We start from the raw sequence: 25,324 nt of genomic DNA on the forward strand, positions 1-25,324 counted from the left end.
TGCTTCCAGTGATATGATTTTACTATACATAAAAATAATGTGCATAGTACATACCATATTGTTACAGTTTAATCACTATATTAAAAAGAAAAAAGAAAATAAAGTGGTAAGCTACCAGCAAATGTATTATCTGCATCTGCTTCCTTGAAACTAGTTCCAGAGGTAATTTTGTCCACAATACACAATGGATGTTGAATTCTCTAATACTCAGGTCCCTGTTCATGCATTAAATTCTGTTACCATTTCACCTTTTGAACTAGGGAATAGACAGAGACTTAAATAATCAAACACATACAGTTAACAGCTATAAATCAGTGTTTATTATGAAATAGCACCTCTCAAAAAGGATAAAAATACAAAAATAAAATAAAAAATACAACCCTACAATGACTAATACATGGAACATTAGCAAGACATACACACACACACACACACATATATATATATAGCCCATCAACCAGCTATTGGCAATTCAATTCCATTTACTTATTGAACGATAGGTACAGTCCTTGGAATATTATTAGGACCAGTTTTTAGTCTTTGTGCAATTATTTAATCCAAAGAAACACAAAAGGTTCAGCTATGGACTGATCTCACCCACTCTGTTGCCATATTTCCAGGATCTGCTGTTATGTCCAATATAGAATTTACTTAATGAGAAGAAAATGCCCAAGTGAAATAGAAGACAATAGCAGACAAAGGAAATCCAGGAATATAATCAACAAAAGAGGAAAGAAACACTCCCCAAAAACAAGCCAAAGAGTGAATAAATCACAGACAAGGATTCAAAGACCATTAAAACAGAATCAAAGGGATTGTTTGAGGGATTTTAGAGATGCTATACATTAGGAGATCAAAATCAAAATCTCTTTCACCCTGAAATCAGAAGAAACTGCTTGGCTCCCACACACACACACAGAGACCAGCCACACTTTAAGCCAGACCCCTATCTAGCTTCCTGGGCACTAGGAGGCAAGCCAGTTATTTTCTATTCGACTTGGAAGTCTGCTTGTAAGTCACAAGTTGTAGAGAGCTATCAAGTTATTGTGACATCATTCAATTTAACAAGGGATACATATTACTGTAGTGTAGTAGTTATTCTCACTATAGTGCAACATACTTCTCAAATTATATTTCTAATAATTATGTTGAATATGTGTCCAATATTTACCTCTCAAATCCCCTTTTGGAAAACGTTTGTGTTTGTATGAGAGTGAGTGAGAGAGAGAGAGAGAGAGAGAGAGAGAGAGAGAGAGAGAGAGAGAGAAAGATTTTCATTTCTTATAGACCTTTATAAACTAAGAAACATCAGTTTTGTTTGATGCAGAATGTTATCTCTACTAGTGATTGGTTGACTAAAATTAGGACAAAAGAAGATCACATGGATTTTACAAACAGTGGAATTTAGGCATGTAATCTGGAGGACTGTTGAGGATCATGCCTTTGATTTATATCCCATCTGCATCCAAACATTCAGTCTGTACTTGCAATTAGCTTCGATGTTCCCAACAGATTAAGGTTTAAAAAGTCAAAGAATTTCTAGAGTCATTAAAAGCAGCTCATGGTTATAAAAATAAAATGAAATATTTATATATATTTCAGATGCTACAAGTACTTGAATGTGCTGCGCTAATGATATAGAAATGAATGCAGCTACAACACCTCCTTGCTTCTGCCGATACAGAAATGTGTGAGGAAAGGGCCGCTCCTGACCTCAGGAAACCTTTGTTTGTTTTGGACACAAAGTCACATTCTCCCTGCAGTATGGATTACATTTTATCAGCCGAATTGTGACTTTATTGACATAACACTTTATAATGCATCAACACAGGGCATGGAAATCAAAACAAAGAAGACAAAGCCTTCTACACAATGATGGCAGCTTTGATTAAAAACAGGATCTTCTCTTCATGCACTTTATCAATCTGCTACACTGATTACAGGTCCCTTATAATATGTATTGGTTTTGTTTGAAACACCTTTTTTTCGTTTAAGTTGAACACAACATACAAGTCTTGAAAACTGTTCAGTCACTCCATCTGCTTATTTTCACCAGGCAAGTTCATAGTGCAAACAGGAATCTGGCAAAGCAGATTTTAAAAAGTTGTTCTTAGCTTAATAAGTAGGCAGCTAGGAATATTTTAATATCCTCCTCAGGTTTACTTTTCCAAAAGTCTACATCCATACTGAAAACCTTGAAGCCTCTCCTATTACATGACACAGGATGTTGACCTCAGCACCTGCAATGGTACTTTACATTACATTTACATAATCCCTACACACTGAACCCAGTGTTATCCTACTCTTTCAATATTTAAGATGAAGAAGTATCACATTTAAATTAAATCACAACACCAGCTTCCTCCGAAGAGTTATTACATCTACAAAATGGTGATCTTTACACTTGCATCTTAGGAAATCATTTGACATAAATTATAGGTGTCACATCATTCCCAGCATGGAGTAGGCAATTTACTGCTGCTCCCATTGACTGGGAGTTGAACTTCAAATAAAATTGTCAGATTGTCTCAGCTTGGAGATGTACATTTTTTATCTTTTTTTTTTCGGAGGGTTTTTATTAACAATGTAAAGATTTTTACTGATGTGGATAATGCATTCATACGCAAATATGTAACTAGGCAGATATCTCAGAGGAACAGACCTTGTGTAAAGTCAGTGCACATTATTTTTGTTGTTACATGCATACATATATATATATATATATATATATATATATATATATATATATATATATATATATCTATATATATATATATATATAAAAAAAAAATTGTATTATTATTATTTTTTTTTTTCGCATGTCTGGAGTTTGACCTGAATACCTTCACCTGAATGTGCAGAAAGGTATTTTAAATTCAGATTGGTTATTTTCTAATTCACTTAATAAAGTACTTTGTAATGGTTGTAGTGTCCAGATATTGCTTTAATTTGATTTACGGATCTAGAATTGCTTTCTGTCTTTCTGATATATAGATTGGATGCAGAAAATAAAGTGTTAAGTTCATTTACAAAACTTCCAGTGCAAAATTTAGGTAAAAATTTTGAAATTATATTGAAGTATATTGTATACTATTCAGATAGTGTTTAGAGAATTTCTATATAACATTTCTATTTATAATTGTGCTATCGGAAAGATTAGATAAGATGTAACTCTAGATATAAACTGATCATTTAGAACTCATTATGTTTTGAATCCCAGTGGAGTTTCAGGTTGTGTTTTCCTTTTTACTATATGAGATTGTACTATTTATATGGTGGATAAAAATACATTTTAAAAAGTAATGGGCAAGCAACTAATATTTCCAAGCTATCTGTCACCCTCTAGTGCAAATTATTGTTACAGCATTCTTCCCAGGTTATTTTTTTTGTTTATTTAGTTTTTTTCCAGTGAATGGTTTATAAAAGTTTATATGACTTTCAGTTATATTATGTTGTTCTAAAAAAAAAAAAGCTCCACTACATCCAATGATCACATTTAAAAAATAAATAAACACAAATTATGGAGATTTATTTTTTGTATACAAGCAGTTATTGTTTTATAAAGTGTTACCAGAGCAATAATAAATCATCCCACAGCCAAACATTTAGGCAGCTGGTAGTTAGTAGTTAGTACTCTCAAATTTCCTTAATTGTTAACACCGTCATTATGAGTCAAGATTCTTCAGAGAGTAAACAGAACTGAACCATCAAACTTGGTGTGATTCAATACCCATTACACACTTCTAAAAACTGCAGTTGCAAGGAACTCTGTTTATTACAATTTGTAGTGAGTTTTGAGGTGCAATATTTACACATGGGGGAGTATTTCAATTTGGAGCAAACAGTCTGAAGACATGTTAAGATTAATTAATTGTCCTTCCATAACCTCGTCAGAAAAGTGTGTGCGTGTCATATGCTTCCATCAGTGGACTTTAATTCTGTAACATAGGAGCAGCTTATATTTATAGTTTCTTTATGATTTAGTTGGTTACACAATTCTACAAATATAATAGCAGGTTTAATGTTAATACACCTCTTTATACAGCATTTTTTCCAGCCTCCTGGGGTTTCGTATTGTCAGTCCCTGTAGATTTTTTGCTCCAAAAGCCCCCAGCTGTACTGTCTAAGTAACTAAGCAACCAAGCTTTCAAATTGCAGGCACAGTTTTCTATCCCCGTGTTCTCCCTCTGCTGGTAAAGAAACAGAGAAATCAGTGCCTAGAAAGTCCGTACTTATAGCAATTATGCTGACATTAATACTCTTCATATGCAAGTCAGGTTTTGTATGAAATTAGGTTCCTTTCTTTCTTTTTTGCCTATTATTATTCATTTGCAAATTATATAGTAAATCATTACAAAATATTTAATGACATACAGTACTGAGCAAAAGTTTTAGGCAGGTGAGAAAAAATGCTGTAAAGTAAGAATGCTTTCAAAAATAGACATGTTAATAGATTGTATTTATCAATTAACTAAATGCAAAGTGAGTCAACAGAAGAAAAATCTAAATCAAATCCATATTTGGTGTGACCACCCTTTGCCTTCAAAACAGCATAAATTCTTCTACAGTGAGGGAAAAAAGTATTTGATCCCCTGCTGATTTTGTACGTTTGCCCACTGACAAAGAAATGATCAGTCTATCATTTTAATGGTAGGTGTATTTTAACAGTGAGAGACAGAATAACAACCAAAAAATCCAGAAAAACGCATTTAAAAAGAGTTATAAATTGATTTGCATGTTAATGAGGGAAATAAGTATTTGATCCCCTATCAATCAGCAAGATTTCTGGCTCCCAGGTGTCTTTTATACAGGTAACGAGCTGAGATTAGGGGCACTCTCTTAAAGGGAGTGCTCCTAATCTCAGCTCGTTACCTGTATAAAAGACACCTGTCCACAGAAGCAATCAATCAATCAGATTCCAAACTCTCCACCATGGCCAAGACCAAAGAGCTGTCCAAGGATGTCAGGGACAAGATTGTAGACCTACACAAGGCTGGAATGGGCTACAAGACCATCGCCAAGCAGCTTGATGAGAAGGTGACAACAGTTGGTGCGATTATTCGCAAATGGAAGAAACACAAAATAACTGTCAGTCTCCCTCGGTCTGGGGCTCCATGCAAGATCTCACCTCGTGGAGTTTCAATGATCATGAGAACGGTGAGGAATCAGCCCAGAACTACACGGGAGGATCTTGTTAATGATCTCAAGGCAGCTGGGACCATAGTCACCAAGAAAACAATTGGTAACACACTATGCAGTGAAGGACTGAAATCCTGCAGCGCCCGCAAGGTCTTCCTGCTCAAGAAAGCACATGTACAGGCCCGTCTGAAGTTTGCCAATGAACATCTGAATGATTCAGAGGAGAACTGGGTGAAAGTGTTGTGGTCAGATGAGACCAAAATCGAGCTCTTTGGCATCAACTCAACTCGCCGTGTTTGGAGGAGGAGGAATGACCCCAAGAACACCATCCCCACCGTCAAACATGGAGGTGGAAACATTATGCTTTGGGGGTGTTTTTCTGCTAAGGGGACAGGACAACTGCACCACATCAAAGGGACGATGGACGGGGCCATGTACCGTCAAATCTTGGGTGAGAACCTCCTTCCCTCAGCCAGGGCATTGAAAATGGGTCGTGGATGGGTATTCCAGCATGACAATGAGCCAAAACACACAGCCAAGGCAACAAAGGAGTGGCTCAAGAAGAAGCACATTAAGGTCCTGGAGTGGCCTAGCCAGTCTCCAGACCTTAATCCCATAGAAAATCTGTGGAGGGAGCTGAAGGTTCGAGTTGCCAAACGTCAGCCTCGAAACCTTAATGACTTGGAGAGGATCTGCAAAGAGGAGGGGGACAAAATCCCTCCTGAGATGTGTGCCAACCTGGTGGACAACTACAAGAAACGTCTGACCTCTGTGATTGCCAACAAGGGTTTTGCCACCAAGTACTAAGTCGAAGGGGTCAAATACTTATTTCCCTCATTAACATGCAAATCAATTTATAACTTTTTTGAAATGCGTTTTTCTGGATTTTTTTGTTGTTATTCTCTCTCTCACTGTTAAAATACACCTACCATTAAAATTATAGACTGATGATTTCTTTGTCAGTGGGCAAACGTACAAAATCAGCAGGGGATCAAATACTTTTTTCCCTCACTGTAGAAGAATTGATGCTGTTTTGAAGGCAAAGGGTGGTCACACCAAATATGGATTTAATGTAGATTCTTCTTCTGTTCACTCACTTTGCATTTAGTTAATTGATAAATATAATCTATTAACGTCTATTTTTGACAGCATTTTTTCACACCTGAGTAAAACCTTTGCACAGTACTGTATGTGTATTTAAAGAAAATCATTGTCTGTCATTAAGAATAAACAAGAGTGCTGAACCTGGCTGTCACTTTATGAAATGTGATGCTTCATTTGATTTTGTTTCTCGTTGTTCTAGAAATGCTGATTCTGAAGAAGTCTGACTTTCAATCTGCAGATTTTGCATTCACTAATGGGGCAGAATTAATAGTCACAGATCAACACTAGCTAATAGCAAAACTGAGCTAATGTTAATCAGAAGAAAATATTATTATTATTATAATTATTTATTTCTTCGCAGAAGCCCTTATATCCAGGGCGACTTACAAAATATAAGCGCAATAAAAAGTGCAAACATACAATGCATAAAGGCATAAAACATTACAAATTCAAATTTACACAAGTGTATACAATATATGGGGTCTTACATCCTGTATTGTAAAAGCTGAGTGCAGACAAGATGTTAGGTCACAGTCAAGGGCCAAGGGAAAGGGAGCATAGGGGAGATCAAAATAAACAACAATTAATCCAAAAAATGCTTGATACCCTATGACTAAAGTGTCTAGACTACCCAAGGGAGTATACATAAGGTTAAAAGGAAACAGAAAATGCTCACGTACAGCAAATACTTGTAAAGGGTTACTGCAGTCTCAACAAATCAACACTGATGTACAGAATCAAACAGTGACATCTTCTGGTGAGTTTGTTATAACATGAACCAAATCAAGTGGTCTGTGGTTTTTGCCTAGTTTAGTTGTGTGTGATATGTTTGGCTCTTTCTCCAGTCTGAAGTTGTCTAGCAGTCCTGAGCAGAAAAATGTACCATGTCTGTCACATGAAAATAAAATAAATAATAATATTAGCAATCTGGAACAAATCTTGATCAGGAAAGAAAAACATTTTTAAATTCTACAAGTTTCGTGAACCATTCACCATCACACAGTAATAGGTGAGCAACTGTTTGAGATCTCTGCTAGTGATAGTGAAAGTCAGATATGGTAGAATGCATGTGTAGTCTTTAGATTACTTTTTAATCTTTGTTTTATAAGAATCACACTGGAATATTCAGCAAAATTTTCATCTAACCTATTTTAAAGGGTTGATATAAATCTATGAATACGATATTTAAAACTTCTGTGTATTTGTCCAGTTCCCCAAATTATGAAATATAATTTGATTGTTTTCAGAAAAAAACACATTTCGCAGGGCAGACTCATGATTCATAAATGTGAACATGCACCTGTCATTTCAGAGCCCATCAAAACGTACTCTTCCTAAAAGTACAGAAAGCGTCATAGGTGACTCCTAGCATAAATACAACCATTGTAATTATGCAATGCTTTAGGAAAATAAACATTATTGATGCAAATTTGTGGAAATCTGAATACATCAGAATGCACATTTTTGGAAAACACAAGGGGATCCTGACAAGTAAGTAAAGATACTGAATGCCTTTAATACCAAGAACACAAATAAGTATAACCTCTGGTAAGTGTTGCATTTGAATAATGCAGTTAAGTCAGTCAAAAAGTCAGTGAGGTTTTTCTTAGGGCTCAGAAATGGGTATAATCAGTTAAAAGAGACTTACGCGTAACGCTAGACATCCTGTCTTGATCGTTATGAAACCAAACATGATGGCTGAATCGCATGTGTGCTTAGGAGTTGATTTGGTCAAAGATTCTACAGGGAGCTGAGAATGCAGTTCATTGCTGCCACTTAGTGTAACAGATTTACCTTCCCAATGCCTACTGGAACATTCCCACAGTGACTTGTATTGATCTGTCAGCGCTGATGTGACACGATGCCTCCAGCTGGGATTCGCCTGCTTTGCATATTCACCAGTGCTGGAGAGTAACCTAGGGGTATTTACTGTGGCACTCGTAGGGAAAACAGATTTCCGCTTTTACAGATGCTGTCCTCAGCACTTTGATCTCTACAGCAGCGCAGTCTGTACTCACCCCACGTTGCTCTCCAGTTCCCTGAAGCAGATGCCCACGTCCCTCGGCCAGCTGCGTGGCTCCTGATGTGAGAGGCCAGGACTGCTGGAGCTTTAGGTTCCCCCAACAGCCAAGGCCTGTCAACACCAGGGCCTGGGTCAATTGTAAAAGCCTGGGATGAATTGGCATACCAGTCATGTGCTCGCTGGAATTCTTCCATGATGCCCCAGAGGCTGTAGCTATTATTCTCATTAGCAGGAGGGAAGACACCCTGCCTAATAAAATCAGGGTCCAGAGTGGTGCACATTTCAGCACTACTGTAAAGGAACTGTGTGAACCGAGACCGAATGAAGGGAAAGGAGCTCTCAAAGGTCAAGGGACATCGAACGCATCACTTTTCCGAACAACTCAAAGGGTCTCACATGGCCGCTCAACCAGCAATAAGTCAGATCTTTGCTCACAAGCGTCTTGACAGTTTTTCTCTCTATATAAATCCCTATACGCTACAAATGAGAATTAGTGATACTAGAGCGATTCAAGTTCAATGCAGCGGGATCAATCATGTTGAATAGTGTTGAAAGAAACATCAAAGTGCTGGGATACATGAAAGGCCTACATTTAATAAATTGTCTCTGATTTTAATAGGGACAAACACTTATCAAGAAATAAAAAGTACAGGTTTTTGTAGGGGTTTTGGAAATGTTAAATGTCACTGTTATATACTAATATTTGATAAAGATGCCCACTGATATACTGTGATTATTTGTTAGCCTGCCTAAAACAAAGTCGTTATATGAAATTACATAAAAAAAAAAAAATGTAAAGGTGCCTAATGCTGGGATACACAAGTGCAGTATTAATAGATGTGACAAGAATTTGCAATCAGATAACAGAAAAAAAGCTTTGCACATTTTTCTGGTCAAAAATTGAATTACATTTAAACTGTTAACAGGTTCTCCGTTTAACATGTAGCATAGACAGAATACATTAGTGCACATAATTATGAAAAACACTGCATTTACAAAATACTCTGGCCTTTGACTTAACCGCTAGTAGTTTCTGTTAGTATTTTAAATTAATTTCTGGTAACAGCACGGAGTGTCAAAAGCAATGACATTATAATAAAGACAACAGAATAATGAGGAAGAGTGAAACATGCAGCTTAATTTTAATTTTATTATTTCATATTCTTTGTGGTAATTATAAATGAGAATCTTAATTTGTTTGACATCTTTAAACACTTGACATAAAACAGCACGTACACTTAGCAGATGTGAAGCTATTATGTTGAGGTTGACAATGTTTCAGTAAAACCAATGTAATGGATATAGAATTAATTGTGGGTAATTATAGATATTTTCTTTTTCAAAGGTGAGGGGAAACCCCCCCCCCAAAAAAACATATAAACATGCTCCAAAGCACAAAAATATATTATACAGTTACATGATAATAGAAGTGTTAACAGCTAGAAATATGAATAATGTATGAAGACCTCATGTAAGCTTTATCAAAATAACGGCTATACAGTGCAATATTGTTGATCAAATTAAGCAGACATTGTACATTCTTGAACAAGATTTTGTTGTACAAATACGGCAAAATAAAGAATTGTTTTGTGCGTAAGAGGCAGCATGCAAAAAGAAAAAGCACCCAAATGTCTTAACACTGTTTTAACTTAAACTTAAATAGTTGTCCTGATAGATACACAGTTGTGTTGACCAGTTATGCTTCTTTTCCTAGTTCTAGTTAGTCCTCAGAAACATCTGCCACTGTACCTTAATGTCTGTGTTGCTGACCTGCACTCTTAAAAAAAGCATTTCGAACTTTAACATGAAGCACTCAAGTTAAGTACAGATCTACAGTACTTGTTGAGTTATGACAATAAACAGTGGTTATCTATTCTAGGAATCCTTGTTAAAGGACCGGTATGACAAACCCACTCCTTAAAAGCAAAAAGCAAAACTAAACTAAAAGACCTGCGAGAAGTCCAACTGTAAGCTGGGGAGAAATGAAGATCACACACAGAAACCTATACAAGAACAAAGCTTACAGCACTTCCTTTTTATGACCTCTAAACAGAATGCTACATGCTCCCCAAAACACTAAGTTTGTAGCTCTACAGCAATGTACTACAAATTATAAGCAATGTTCAAATATGTTTGGCAAGTAGGTTTATATAAATCATAGCTCAAGATCACCTGCAACAAAAGACCAAGGATCTTAAGAATCCTGCTGTGCCCTAAAACAAAACCTCCAGAAACGTCTCCAAATCCAAAAGCACTCTGCACAACAATGTATACTTTTGAATGACTTGCTGATTAGGGCCAATTATTTACATATGCTAATAAATGGCTGGCAACATACACAAATCCTAGCAGAAGTTCAATATTAGATTTGATCATGTTGCGAGAGTGTTTTGATGATCAGGCACCTGCTTAGAGACCCGAAATTATTTTGAAAAATATAAATAGCCCCGATAAAAAGTGCTCAGACAGTGTTTATGAAGGTAGCACAGAAATGTACGCTCATTTCATTTGCTCAATTTTAAGGACACTACTGGCTGCAAAACCTGAACTGATGAGGCTTTTGAACTGTAAATAAGATTATATTTAGGTGTGCTAGAGGCCACAAGTACAAAAACACATTTGTCTAGCTAATTGAATTCTGCCATCCCGTTAATCTTACAGACTTTCAGAAAATGGCAATGTGCAGACTGAAATCTATTCTTTAAAAATTAAAAATATTTTTGGTACTATTAAGGGATTTGATTTGGAATGAGGATGAAAACCAAAAGCTGTACAAGAACATGGTTAGATTGTTTACAGTTACAATTCTGAAACGTTTCTGTAATTTTGTTTGCCCATGTGTAGTGGATATGCAGTAACCAAACTAATTGGTCAGGCCTTGTTTTGTTGCACTATGGTTTAGGTACAAAAACCCTTATACAGTACTGGGCTGTTAGGTGCACGTACACTATACACAAGCTGCAAACCCAGTTAGGGGGGTACATTATTTAAAAGGCATTTTACATCATATTGCTATGTAATTGTAAATGTATTAATTTATTGACAGCAGTGTTAAGAAAAGGGTCAATAAAATATTGAAAAGGAACACCAAACTTAATCTTTCAGTATACTTTGACAAACAAATTATGAATGTTCAGATAAATTATTCAAAAGTGGACGAGTCTCATTTAATTCCACAAAGCCCAGGGGAATTAGCGACTGGACATTAAAAAGCTGGGGGCAATGGTAGCAGTCAAATGAAGGTATTAGGATCTTAAGAATTTAAAAGACAAAAAAAAAAAATCAGTATTATAGGGGGAAACATGAAAACATAAATAGTAATTAAAGCAGTAAATAAAAGGCACAACAAAATAAGGAATATCAATGCAAAGAAAACCAAAAGGCAGTTTGAACGCAACAAGAATTAATGCATGTTCGGTAAAGCCCATAAAAAAATGAGGTGAATACTCTTGGGATCATGAAAACAATCAGGAAATCCAAAAGGAGTATCACCGTATAAAGGAAAGGCAGATAAAATAATACCTTTGAAACCACACACATTAAGGTACTTAAAACTCCATAATGCCAAAAGGGCCTGTTTGTAAGGACCACACTCAGTGCCGTAGACAATGAACCCACACCTCAGCAGAGATCCATTAGTAAAGCTTCATGTCACAAGACATTTGGTTCTAAAAACATGGACCCAATAATAACCAAAATGAAAAATATAATTTTTTGTTTTTGTTTTAATAGACCAGAAAAAAGTGAAAATAAACAGTCAACAAAAAACGAAAAAGAAAAAAGGCCAATTCAGTTAAGTCCTCATCTTCTGAAGGCTTAGATTGGTAATAGTGAAGAAACAAATGCAGCATATGTTTGTGTACAACCTGTTTTGTTTTTACACGGGTATATTATTGCAAATTGCACTTGGCAGTCCACTGCTCTGCCGGAACCCAGCCGTTCCCCAATTATTTACAGTCGTTCCGACAGCCTGCGGCGGCTGAGGGGTCACCAGTAAAAGGAGCGTGATAAAAAGTTTGCTGCCGTATTGAGCCACCCGCTTCCATCAGTCTTGGACCCGACCCGGGACACGGCCTTGTCCTGCTCCTTAGATGGGCTCTCCTCCTCGGGCAAGTAATCTGGAAGATCAGTAATCTGTTCTACCTCTACCGGGGCATCTTCCTGGAATGGAATCATGACCTACAAATCAGAGACAGAAGAGAGTTAATTTTTAAAATAGTATGGTGCATTGATAGTGTAACACAGAAAACACAAAGTGGACATGCATTGTTGTAAAAACAAATGTAAAAGTTAATCCCCAAAAAATGCTATAGTTTTCCTGGAGCAGGGGTGGCCAATCCTGTTTGTGGAGAGACGCAATGCTGCAGGTTTTACAGATCTCTCTAAATCACCAATCACTGGATACCTTGAGCAAAGGGACATTTTGACTAATTAAGAACCACAATTGGCTCAATTAAGCAGTTAACGATCTGAATAAAACAAAAACCTGTGGGCCCTGTAAACCACCCCTGTCCTAAGGAGAATCAACCATTAACAAAAACAAGCATTTATTTTGTTTTATTAATTACATCTTGAGTTACTATTACTTAAACACATCTAACTCGAACACCAGACGTGCACGTGTGCTCTAAGCAGCTGGCAGGTGGCACACTCCTGTTTTACCAATGGTCACTTAACAGAACCTATATAATCTCACCAAAGCATAGCACACCCTTGAAACTCAGGGTTTTCTAAAACATTAAAGGGTAGGCCTCATGGTTTAGGGCAAAGTGAGAGCAGAACTGCTTCAGTACACTCCCATGGGATATCGGAGAGGGTAGGAATTGATAAAGATGTAGGGCAACTAATATTCATACTAAAAATGACTGAAAATGCCACAGGCACAGACAAGCACTACAAAGTCTGCATGTCAAACTGCATGAGGCTCATTTAGCTCCTGAAGCTACGAACAGCAACACAACGAATCGCTACCTTAATATCTGCATGGGAATAGTCTATACTTTGTCTATAAATAGTAAAACCAGAGGAACTGATAATTTTGCATGGTCTCTTAATTGTTTCCAGAGCTGTATATATTCCATAACTCTTAAAAGGTTTGGTTATTCATCAGATCATTCTTTGATACTACATACATTTCCCAATAAAGTTCATGGCAATCAACTAGCCAAGACGGTTTCCTTTACAACTTGTATTTGCTGGGATGGTTAGTTAACGTAGCAAGAATGAAAGTAGAATCAAGAGCACAGAAAAGAAAAATGAAATGTACAGTATTCACTACTATAACAAGGAGATTTGTAATTTAGATTAAGTTCTAGAATTTACAGTGCTCTTTTGAGTGATCTACAGTAAAAAATAACTTGACGCTGTATATGTTAGGATAAGAGACAGACTAAAGACTCGACTTAAATCAACCTGCAGCTACTGGCCACTCTTGATAATCAACCTGAACAAATACTTAAATATTTAAAAAAGCAGAATACCCTTAATAGTCAGTGATTGTGGTCAAAGAAAGCTTTATGAACTTCAATGCAATCTAATCATTATAATGTAAAGAAAACAAACTAAAATAAGAAAGCGACCAAACAACAAATAATGGACATTAGCAATAAAGTGCAACGTTTTCCTAAACTTTCACTTGTTCCTGCTCGTTTGCAGGCCGTCTCACAGCATCTCAACTCCAGACTTCAGCCCTTACAGGGAAACGTGCTGATTGGCTGAACAAAAGGAGTAGTTCTCTTTGGCTGAGCAAGTTTAGACAAAGCTAGTGGCTGTGAGCTGTGAGTGTATTTTTTATTTATTTCTCTCTCTCCAGGGAAACAGCATTATAATGAATCCACGCTGAACTGGGTAAACCTGTATATTCAAAATGTATTTACCTCATCTCCGTCTTCACTCTTCACTACTTGCTGTGCCTTCATGACTTTGGTAGAAGCGATTGCCGTGCCCAGAGCCTAAACAAACAAAACAAAAAAGAAGTGATAAAATAAATAGGCTGTTAAAACAGAGAATTCTATAAAGAACCAAATTTGCAAATAAACCATCCGAGAGCAGTGTACATACTCAACTGCAAATGTTACTCACCTCTGCCTTCAGATCTGACCTGATCCTGACGATGCACCTCTTGACAGCCATCTGGAAGGTGAAGCTGATGACGCCTCGAATCTTCAGCAGCGCCTCCTCACAGAGATTCCTCCGGCTCTGGACAAAATGAAACAAAAAGCATTTTTTAATTCATTGCAGAAACTGCTGAATGTTGACAGCCGATCATTAGTTGTTTTATTATACGAACGTCTTTTCAAGGGAGTCTGGGCTACGAGGTCATCATATGCAGTAAGGGGGTGGGGGAATTATCCACAATCATGCTTGCTGGCTAAATCTATTAATAGAAAGATTGCCACTTACGGCGTCATCAAGGCCATCTATGTGTAAAACCACTGTTTTGGCACGCTTATTTGTAGTTCCCAGGAAGAACTGGGCTTTGCGCCTGCAAGAGGTGGCCTCTTCAGCCTGGCCTCCCTCCGCGCTACTGGAAGACTGCAGGATCTCGTAGATCTCCGAGGCCAGCAGCTTTGTCTCCCCAGGGGTCGTTGTTCTAATGGAGGAGACAATAAGCATGTTCACCCGTGTAAAAGATAAGCACAATTAAGTTTTAATCAATGTTTTGATGTTTTCTGTGGCACAGCAACATACCTAATGAATCAGCACATAGCATTGTGATTTTAGATGACAACGAAACATAAAACATGGCTGAAAGTCCTAATACGGTTGTATTTGTCGACAGATTATGAAAATTACCCAAGTGTTTTCATAATACATGTAAACAACCACATAACAAAAATGGCTAAAATATGTAAACTAGTATTTATTTTTATTAATATTGTCCTTATTTGACAATTATTAAAGCAATGTGTATGGTTTGTGAACCTGTTGTTGATACACAGTGCCTAATACAAAATGTTCACCATGTTTCTACACATCCTACTACACAACTTCCAAGCGATAAAAATATTCTAGAAAGTTGTACAATTTATTAAAAATAAAAATTGAAATAGCTTGGATGGATAGGTGTACACCCCCATGTAATAGCAATCTTAAATTAACTCAGGTGTAAGCAATCCCCTTCAAAATCACACACCAAGTTAACTGGCCTCCACCTCTGTTAAACTGCAGTGATTCACATGATTTCAGTATAAATTCAGCAGTTCCTGTAGGTTCCCTCTGCTGGGTAGTGCATTTTAAAACAAAGACTCAACCATGAGCACCAAGGAGCTTTCAAAATAACTCCAGGACAAAGCTGCTGAAAGACACAGATCAGGGGATGAATATAAAAACAAACTTTTGAAGGCCTTGAATATCCCTTGGAGAATGGTCAAGATGATTGTTTAGAAGTGCAAATTTGGCAACTTTGCAAGATCTAAAGGCTTTTATGGCCAAGACTGGTCAAAGTGTGCACGTGACAACAATATCAAAGCACTCCAAAAACTCTGTCTTGCACGGTAGGGTGGCAAGAAGGAAGCCATTACTGAAGAAAGCCCATCTTGAATCCTTGTTGAAGTATGCAATAAACATTTACTAGCCATGTGGCTAGGGCTGGGCGATATGACTTAAAAATAATATCTCGATGTTTTTAGAAGTTTGGGCGATACACGATATATATCTCGATATTTCTTGTTTTTATCCAATCAAACCAAAAAACATTCAAACTACAAGTATTTCGTTAATCCTTCAATAAGCAAAACTAACAAATATTACATGCAGGCTGTCATGGTAAATATATGCAGAATGCAACACATTACAGGGCAAGTGTTGTGTGATTTCTATTACCTGTGTTATGTTGTTATGGGATGTATATATATATATATATATATATATATACACACTCACCTAAAGGATTATTAGGAACACCATACTAATACTGTGTTTGACCCCCTTTCGCCTTCAGAACTGCCTTAATTCTACGTGGCATTGATTCAACAAGGTGCTGAAAGCATTCTTTAGAAATGTTGGCCCATATTGATAGGATAGCATCTTGCAGTTGATGGAGATTTGTGGGATGCACATCCAGGGCACGAAGCTCCCGTTCCACCACATCCCAAAGATGCTCTATTGGGTTGAGATCTGGTGACTGTGGGGGTCAGTTTAGTACAGTGAACTCATTGTCATGTTCAAGAAACCAATTTGAAATGATTCGACCTTTGTGACATGGTGCATTATCCTGCTGGAAGTAGCCATCAGAGGATGGGTACATGGTGGTCATAAAGGGATGGACATGGTCAGAAACAATGCTCAGGTGGCCGTGGCATTTAAACGATGCCCAATTGGCACTAAGGGGCCTAAAGTGTGCCAAGAAAACATCCCCCACACCATTATACCACCACCACCAGCCTGCACAGTGGTAACAAGGCATGATGGATCCATGTTCTCATTCTGTTTACGCCAAATTCTGACTCTACCATCTGAATGTCTCAACAGAAATCGAGACTCATCAGACCAGGCAACATTTTTCCAGTCTTCAACTGTCTAATTTTGCTGAGCTTGTGCAAATTGTAGCCTCTTTTTCCTATTTGTAGTGGAGATGAGTGGTACCCAGTGGGGTCTTCTGCTGTTGTAGCCCATCCGCCTCAAGGTTGTACGTGTTGTGGCTTCACAAATGCTTTGCTGCATACCTCGGTTGTAACGAGTGGTTATTTCAGTCAAAGTTGCTCTTCTATCAGCTTGAATCAGTCGGCCCCTTCTCCTCTGACCTCTAGCATCAACAAGGCATTTTCGCCCACAGGACTGCCGCATACTGGATGTTTTTCCCTTTTCACACCATTCTTTGTAAACCCTAGAAATGGTTGTGTGTGAAAATCCCAGTAACTGAGCAGATTGTGAAATACTCAGACCGGCCCGTCTGGCACCAACAACCATGCCACGCTCAAAATTGCTTAAATCACCTTTCTTTCCCATTCAGACATTCAGTTTGGAGTTCAGGAGATTGTCTTGACCAGGACCACACCCCTAAATGCCTTGAAGCAACTGCCATGTGATTGGTTGGTTAGATAATTGCATTAATGAGAAATTGAACAGGTGTTCCTAATAATCCTTTAGGTGAGTGTATATATACACACACACACACACACACACACACACACACAAGTTTAAAAATAGCTGGCGTTACAATACTTTTAATAAATCTTAAATGCCTTATCCCAGGGATTTTATATAGAACAATTATCCGTATTATATTAGGATGGTACAGCAGCTCCCGTCTAAAAACAGTCCATATTCAACGATGTCTCAAAAATTATTTATTAGAGAAAAAGTGAACATCATAATGCTTATGCGTTTCGACTTCTCTTCCTCAGAGCACAAATATACACATTATGATTTACTGTCACATAACAACAGTAACACCAGTAATAGTGATAATAGTGATTGCTGGACAGAGACATTTCTCCTCTGACTGTCGCGTCTCGATTCTACTTACAAATACAGCACGTTGTTCATACAAAATAGTAATAATAGTAATAGTAATAATAATAATAATAATAATAATAATAATAATAATAATACAACTGTTGAACCACTTCACCAAGAAAATGATACTTTCTGCATTTGTTTGCATTGCTTTCCAATTTATTAAAATGCAAACAAACATTATTATTATTTTTATACAAATTATATACATCTAAATTAGCGGGAGTGGGGGGTGCTTGCAGATCGAGTTCAGCCCGGCGACGAGAGCGGGGCGCAGCGTGTGCGCTTGCGCATTAAAGCATCTCTTGGTTGTGCTGGTTATTGTGTGTCGGGTCTCTCTCCTCATGTCTGTCTGTGTTTCTGACGCTCATTTCCTGCCGCATCCGACACGTGTGGAAGAACCGGGAAGAACGCAAACCGTCCTAATGACGAAAAATACTGCCGTAAAGAGTGGAATTTGCGACACTGCGATATAAACAATATAGCATAATATGAAATGATACGATATATATCGTCATATCGCACATCCCTACATGTGGCAAATTGTTTTGTGGTCTGACCAAACTAAAATTGACCTTTTTGAACTAAACGTGAAGCATTATGTTTGGCGCATTCCCAAAACAGCACATCACCCAAAGACCACCATCCCTAATGTGATGCATGGTTGTGGCAGCATCATGTTATGGGGATGTTTCTCATTAGTAGGGACTGGGGCAGTTGTCAGAACAGAAGGGAAAATTAACTAAGCAAAGTATTTAAAAAAAAAAAAAAAAAAAAAAAAAAAACATGGAGGAAAGTTCTCCTTTCAGCATGACAACAACCCAAAGCACACAACAAAATAACAAAAAGGTAAATGTTCTTGAGTGGCTCAGTCAGAGCTCCCACCTAAATCAATTTGGAAATTTGTGGCATGACTTGAAGATTGCTGTGCATCAATTCCACCCAAGGAACATCACAGAGCTTGATCCGTTTTGTAAAGAAGAATGGTCAAATACAACCAAATGTAGGTGTGTCAAGTTGGTAAAGACCTATCCCAACAGACTCACAGCTGTAATTGTGGCCACCAAGTATTAAATCGGGGGGGTGGATACTTTTCCAATATATCTGAATATCTGTACATCATTTTTATCCACACAAAAAAAACATTTTTCTCCTAAACAGTGTGTAGATAAGTAAAAAAATTATAATCTTCATTTACATGCATGAAACTGAGGCACTGACATGGCAAAATGTGAAAAAGGTCAAGGGGGTGTAGACTTTCTATAGGCATTTTGTATATAATTTGGAGAACACAGTGATACAGTTAAAAGCCTATAGAATTAAATGATCACCAAATGGACCATAATTACTATATTTAATGTGTCACCCAGATGTTTGTGCTGTAGGCAGTAACATTTATGGTGTAGGCCCTGACATTATAGATAAGCACGACCTGGGATTCTCTATTCCAGTAACACTCTGCTAAAGCAAGGTCTGGCATTTACTTTGTCCTCAGTAGTCAACTAATATCAGCTAATCTTGACATATACGAGGCTGACATTTAGAGTACTTAAAACACTTACAGTGAGTATCAACAGCTATTTTAAGGTGATAATTATTTTGTTTCTGTTGCATTATAGCTTATAACTTTAAACAGATAAAGATATCATAGTTGGTAAAGTTTTCTGATTGTGCAAACACACAGGCACAACCATCAGAATTACATTTTGTTACAAGAATCCTCCAACTCCATACACAGTATGCTTACTAGCATATTTCAAACTGTTTGCCTCATCTGTGCATTCAGGGCCAACACTTTTTTCATTATTAAGCTGTTTGTTTGGGAAATATTCAGCAGCTAATCTTAGACTTTTCAGACTCTTCTAAGATATGCAAACCTAAGATCTCAGCATCACGCATTTCTATGCAAAGTGTTTGTCTTAACAATTAAACATAAAACATATTGCATTTGAGGAAATAAGTTTACACAAAAGTGTGGGTTGGGTATCTTGAAAGAAAATGACTTCAAAACACTTCATGTGTGTACTGCCAATGTTACACAACGTTCTTTAATCTAACACAGATTCCAGCGATAAATGACCTTTACCAAAGTTAATCCTTGGAATAATAAGATGATGGAGTTGTTCATACTTCAAGGCAAACTGTGACGAGTATGATTCTAAATGAAGTGACTGGGTTGGTCAGATAAGTGCCTGCAGAAATAAGAATCATACAATGGATTGCCAACTACTGGCAGATCAGTCTCTAAGCATAATGATTAGCAGCAACCATACATCAACAGAAGGCTTTTTTGCAAAACAACCACAATGCCCGGCCCATATTAACTGCAGATTGAAGAATCGTCCTGCTTCCCTTAGATGACTGTCTAACTACTAAATAAACGCAAATGTGTATAATCATATAACCCATGATTTAAATGTGGTAGCTGTCCTACGAACTACTTACTGCAGAATTTAAAATAAGTGTTTGACCGAATTTAAGTGCAATTGTTAGGAGAAAACATGTATAGGGGGATTCTTCATTACACAAAGAACTTGAAGCACAATATTACAAGAAAATCGAACATCTAGATCCAATGCCTAAAGATGCTTGTTTTTCTGAAGGATACCATTTTAAACATTCTCCAAGTTAAGTCAATCTCTACATCTTTCGTATCTCTGTGATCAAGGATTTGCAGCATAGTACATTTAATTAGGCATTATATTTTGGTGTTATGTATGACGTGAAATTGAAGTGCTAATGACTTACTTCTGCATCACATTTTGCAAGCTCAGCATCATCCCCAACTCGCTCTTCATTTTCTCCCTGTTGGCACGGCATTCTGCTAGATAACGCACTGCCTGTGAAAGATACACATGCAGGTCGAGTCACATTCAGACAGAGATCATCTGTAGAGATCCCTAGCATTACACAGAATAAGCGATATGCTGTGAACATAAGGCTTCATATAAAAACTACTCAGTTTGACCACGCAAGTTTTTCCATAACAATAATCTATTACATATTATACTAGACAAGAAAACAGAAAAAAGCACAGCTGCTACCTGTTAATTTTCAGTACTGGACATTCATCTAAATGTATGCATATGTAGTAATATTTATGTATGCATTTGTACAGTGAGTGATGCAGTTAATTGTTACTTTCAAAAGTAGTTTAAAAACAGAGAAAGCAAGAGGCCACAAGTTATAGCCTACAACGTATGCAGTCTGTGTTTATAATAACATTTTTTTATTTAGCAGACACTTTATTCCAAGACGACATTCATGGTAACAAGGGTAAGAGGATCACTATAAAAATACCCCTGTACATGACAGTATATACAATTAAGGCATGAGAAGAATAGACTGATCTACCAGTATAGGGCAGTAGTCAGAACCCTAACAATGCAAATTGCACTGCATGATACGTCACTGTCACAGAAAGAAAACAAAAGGGCCTGTTCAGCAGTGTGCATGCATACTTTCAGGGGGGACAGTTAAGGAAAGAGAACAGTGCTAATTAAAACACCCTGGTAAAATTAAACTAAGCATAGAACTTCAATTTATTTTCTCTCTATCATCACAAAAACCCTGTAAGAAGCAGTTGCACTTTTCCTTCCCTTCCCTTGAAAATCAAACACACTTTGTTTAACGTGACTTCCCTTAATTCTACCAACTAATTTCATGTTGCTGAATCCCACTTTGCTTCGAGTCATCCTAATCACAGTACATTACTGTCTAGTCAAAGCTCCGGACGCAATGTCACTGTGGAAGTATAGCCGACTCAAGGCTGCTCTCCAGTGGAAGCTTATTATGTTAGCCTTGTACAGAACATTTCCAATGCCATTTGCTAAGACATCATTAGTACATGCTGCCTGTTCAATTAACTCTGTGGGCCTTTAATTCTCCGCAAGAGGAAAACAAAACATCAAATTACAAGTGTTGTCATTGTGTATTATGAAACTCTGTACAAAGTGGCTATATGTCATGCATTAGACCTTATTAATATACAAACGTACGTAGAAGCTACTGTCCATCAGATCAATATCATAATGCATCTCCATAAGAATAATTTAATTAAAAGTTAGTAAAAGGTAATTTCTTGGCTGGTAATTTTTACTAAATATATTGAAATAATCTGAGTGCTGATCACACAACTGAATATTAAAAGCTAAACAAAAAAACAGCTTATTATTTCCCTTTTCTTAAAATTATCATTGCATAATTTCAATTTATATTCAAATGAATCACACTGGAGAATGATTCTTAAACAAGAAAATAAAATTAAAGCCTTAAATATTCAGTTTGAACAATAACAAAGGCATAGAAAGTAAAATATACACAAATATATATATAAAGTTTTCATTCACCATATATAGTAACTCTAATTAACTATTTATATTTTTTAATTTTGTACAAGGTCAAAAAATAAGTTATATTGGATACAAAACATTTACATCGTGTTTTTGTCCGGGAGTATAATAAAACTATTTATATACTGCCTTTCATATTAAAAGCAGCTCGAAGCACTTTACAAGACAATATTGTTAATGGAATATTCAAAACACAATTAAGAGAGATTAAAAACATTCAATTAAGAATAGAGAATAAAAACCATAAAGAGAATGAAATACAGAGAACAATAAAAACATACTAGACCTGAAATATCAAGAACTCCCAAGAATGTAGATGTGGTCATCATATGAATCACCATTTTATTAACCCAACAAAAACACAGATTTGTTATTATTATTATTTATATTGTGGATTTGTGTTTACTGATAATGTTATCATTTACATCAAGGAAACTGCACTAGTGTACCAAAATCCATTTTTCATAGTTGATCTACATTTTGTGATGACAAGCAATTGGGATACAGAAAGGAAATAAGAAAGATGTGGTTTATAGGCCAAAGGGGAACTGTGGTTTCATTTCTTGTTGAAATTGAAACTTTAAGTGAAAGAGAGAGATTACATGCTATACTGTTTTACCTGTGTTCAGGGAACCAGCTTAGTTTACAGAGTGGTTAATTCCTAAGAGGCAATGTAATTAGTATGAGTCCCAAGCTACTTATTTTAATCTAAATGCATTAAAAGAACTTTCTGTCAGGGACATTATAACCAGTGTCCTAGAGAATCTACATCAAAGGATATTTCAAGTCTGTCTCATGCAAATAATTATTTTTTTTGTCCTATGCATGATTTTCCTCCCAGTTCAATTCAAGAAAATGTTCAATGTCCTTCCAGTAATCATATTATAAAATGTATTGTATCATAGGACATATCCCTTTGACCTTCCAGCTACTAATTATGAAGATTTCTGCATGGTGCTTTGTAATTGCATTGAACATTGCAGGAGTTTCAGAAGAAAAAGAAGAGAGACAACCGACACTTCTCTAGAGAAAAGAATGGTCAGCTTCGAATCAAAACCCCAAGCAATATTTTGTAATGTCTGTGCCTTACCAGAAGTGCAGAGTAGACGACTTGTGGGTTTGGATGATCCAGAAACAGTATCAGGCCCGGTAAGCAGCCTTGATCCTGGACAATAGCTCGTCTGTTGAGGGGGTCAGCTGCAAGGTCCCGGAGCTGGTTGACTACAGCCAAGGCATCTGGCTCCACACTCATGGTGTCGCCACTTATTGTGCCATGCACATCAGACCAGGAAGGTTGCACTGTAGGAATGAATGTGAATTAGGACAGGCGATATGGAAGACAGGTCAATGGCAAACACCTACAAACCACAGTATTTAAAAAAGAAAAAGGGACAAAGCATGAGTCCCATTCAACCCGACAAGAGGACATGTCTCACTAAGGGTTTAGACAGGATTGAGAATCCGTAGTGTATGCTAGAAGTACTTCTGCTCTGTACAGCTTCCATCTTGATCATACATGTATTATTTTAGCTAGAGTGCACCTACAGTGCTTACAGTATCTAAACCTACAGGTACATTAAGATTAAATTTACAGATTGAATTTACTGGGAGAAACTTAGGCATTGGTTGCAATGTCATCTGCTGCCACTGAAAGAGGGTCTGAGTGTTTAGGTGTGGGACAAGAAACTCTTGACTTGTCCCGAGATATTCACTGAATCAAGAGTCTCATGATGGTGTGTCAAAAAATATGCAAATCAAACACTAACACATTCCGGGAATTAAAATATAATAAAAAAAGATGAGTCATTGCGAATCTTTTTGTTGTGGTTTTAAATTAACATTCTGAACCTGTTCCTATTACTTATAGCACCCAGAGACTGCTGTGGGAAACAGTAGATTCAGAAACTATAACTTCAGAAACAGACGTGTTGAACAATGCATACACACACTATCAAAACGCATTAATTAATACATATTTGAATCTAGTACAAGTAAAACCATTCACTACATTTACTTTGTTTAACAAAATCACGAAACCGTTAATCAGTGTAACCTTGACTTGGGCGACTTTATTTGCAGACAGGTGTCACATTGCTCTTGAGTTCTGCAACATCAGCTGTTCTGCTCTTATTACAGTGAAAGCTCCCTTTAACAACCCCATGCTGGATGAAAACTATACTGACTGTCCCCACTGGATTATTCACAGGATGGAAAGAAGATCTTTGGTTTACATTAGTTGGTACAGTGCATTTTCAGCAATGTAATATAACCATACAAAGGTAAAAGGTTAAAAGTACAGGCACCATCAAGCTAATGTAATTAATAATAAATAGTACTACATATTTCGTAGATGCTAGCACAATCGTGGCTGACGAACGTTTTAAAACAAGAGCTCCATTACGGTAACACTAGAGCCTACAAAAGTACAACTCAAATATAAAAATAAATAACTTAAGTGAGTAAAAACGTCCACTGCAGCACTGCTATTGGCAAAACCCCTTCAATACTGACATGAGTGACAGATGCTTTGACTATCTCACTGCCGAGTGCAATCAAGGCCAATTCATTTCCATGTCTTCATTGTTGTGCTGCTGACTGTTCCTCATAACCTTTTGGAAAAACACACCCTACCTACCTTATCGGAGATGTCTCTGTGCTGTGAGCAGCGGCACTGCTCGGTGTGAAGGGAAAAGGGGTGGTGGGTTAAATATAGTTGAGAGATGAGTTTTATTATCGCTCAACTCACATGTAAACGATTATTTAAAAAAACGATAAAAAGGCTAGTCAAATCTTCATTATATTTTCCTACATCCAATGCTTCAGCCGCCACATCCTGGTTTCGACGCCTCTCATTGGACAAACGAACACACGACTGGAATCCAACAATGACCAATCACGGACATTCTTTTTAGAGTTGAAAGGTCACGGTTTCTCCGTTTCCCGTTTCGTCACACCACAAATATTAGCCTTTTTATCATTTACGTGATATATTTTTGAAATCGTATTTTTAATTGACATTAAATATACATGTGTAATGCTAAGCCGGACACTGTCACTCTTGTTGTGCAGTTGTCATATTAGTAGAAATGTGACTTGCCAAATGCTTTATTTCGGTTGGTCATACTAGGCAGCGTCCATAACTTCGTTCAACCAATCACAACTCGGTTTATTCCCATAAGGGTGTGTACGCGCCCGCCTTTCTCAAATACCCATTGGCTGATATTTTCCGAGGGTCGCCGCTGATTGG

At 37.1% G+C, this 25,324-nt stretch overlaps 1 protein-coding gene across 2 annotated transcripts; it reads right to left on the bottom strand.

Moving 5' to 3' along the window:
• Positions 1-9,384: 9,384 nt before the first annotated feature.
• On the bottom strand, positions 9,385-24,930 carry armc1 (armadillo repeat containing 1). 2 transcript variants are annotated; one of them, XM_066720411.1, is made up of 7 exons: positions 24,713-24,930; positions 23,168-23,376; positions 20,474-20,565; positions 14,669-14,858; positions 14,348-14,464; positions 14,143-14,217; positions 9,385-12,445 (listed from the first exon to the last, which is right to left on the bottom strand). In XM_066720411.1, exons 2-7 carry the CDS (start codon positions 23,327-23,329, stop codon positions 12,254-12,256), a joined length of 828 nt encoding a protein of 275 aa, XP_066576508.1. In that variant the 5' UTR covers positions 23,330-23,376; positions 24,713-24,930; the 3' UTR covers positions 9,385-12,253. The 2 variants fall into 2 exon arrangements, with proteins under 2 accessions (XP_066576508.1, XP_066576517.1); XM_066720420.1 differs by lacking the exon at positions 24,713-24,930 and adding an exon at positions 24,589-24,679.
• Positions 24,931-25,324: the final 394 nt, after the last annotated feature.

Source organism: Amia ocellicauda, chromosome 2 (assembly GCF_036373705.1).
Source record: "Amia ocellicauda isolate fAmiCal2 chromosome 2, fAmiCal2.hap1, whole genome shotgun sequence".
NCBI classification, from domain to species: domain Eukaryota; kingdom Metazoa; phylum Chordata; class Actinopteri; order Amiiformes; family Amiidae; genus Amia; species Amia ocellicauda.

Bases quoted from the DNA above. Each gene is read 5' to 3' on its own strand.
- armc1 (XM_066720411.1), bottom strand. From the start codon at position 23,329: ATGAGTGTGGAGCCAGATGCCTTGGCTGTAGTCAACCAGCTCCGGGAC. The intron at 20,566-23,167 runs GTAAGGCACAGA...TATCTTTCACAG, and splicing joins TCGTCTACTCTGCACTTCTG to GCAGTGCGTTATCTAGCAGA. The intron at 14,218-14,347 runs GTGAGTAACATT...TTGTTTGTTTAG, and splicing joins GGTCAGATCTGAAGGCAGAG to GCTCTGGGCACGGCAATCGC.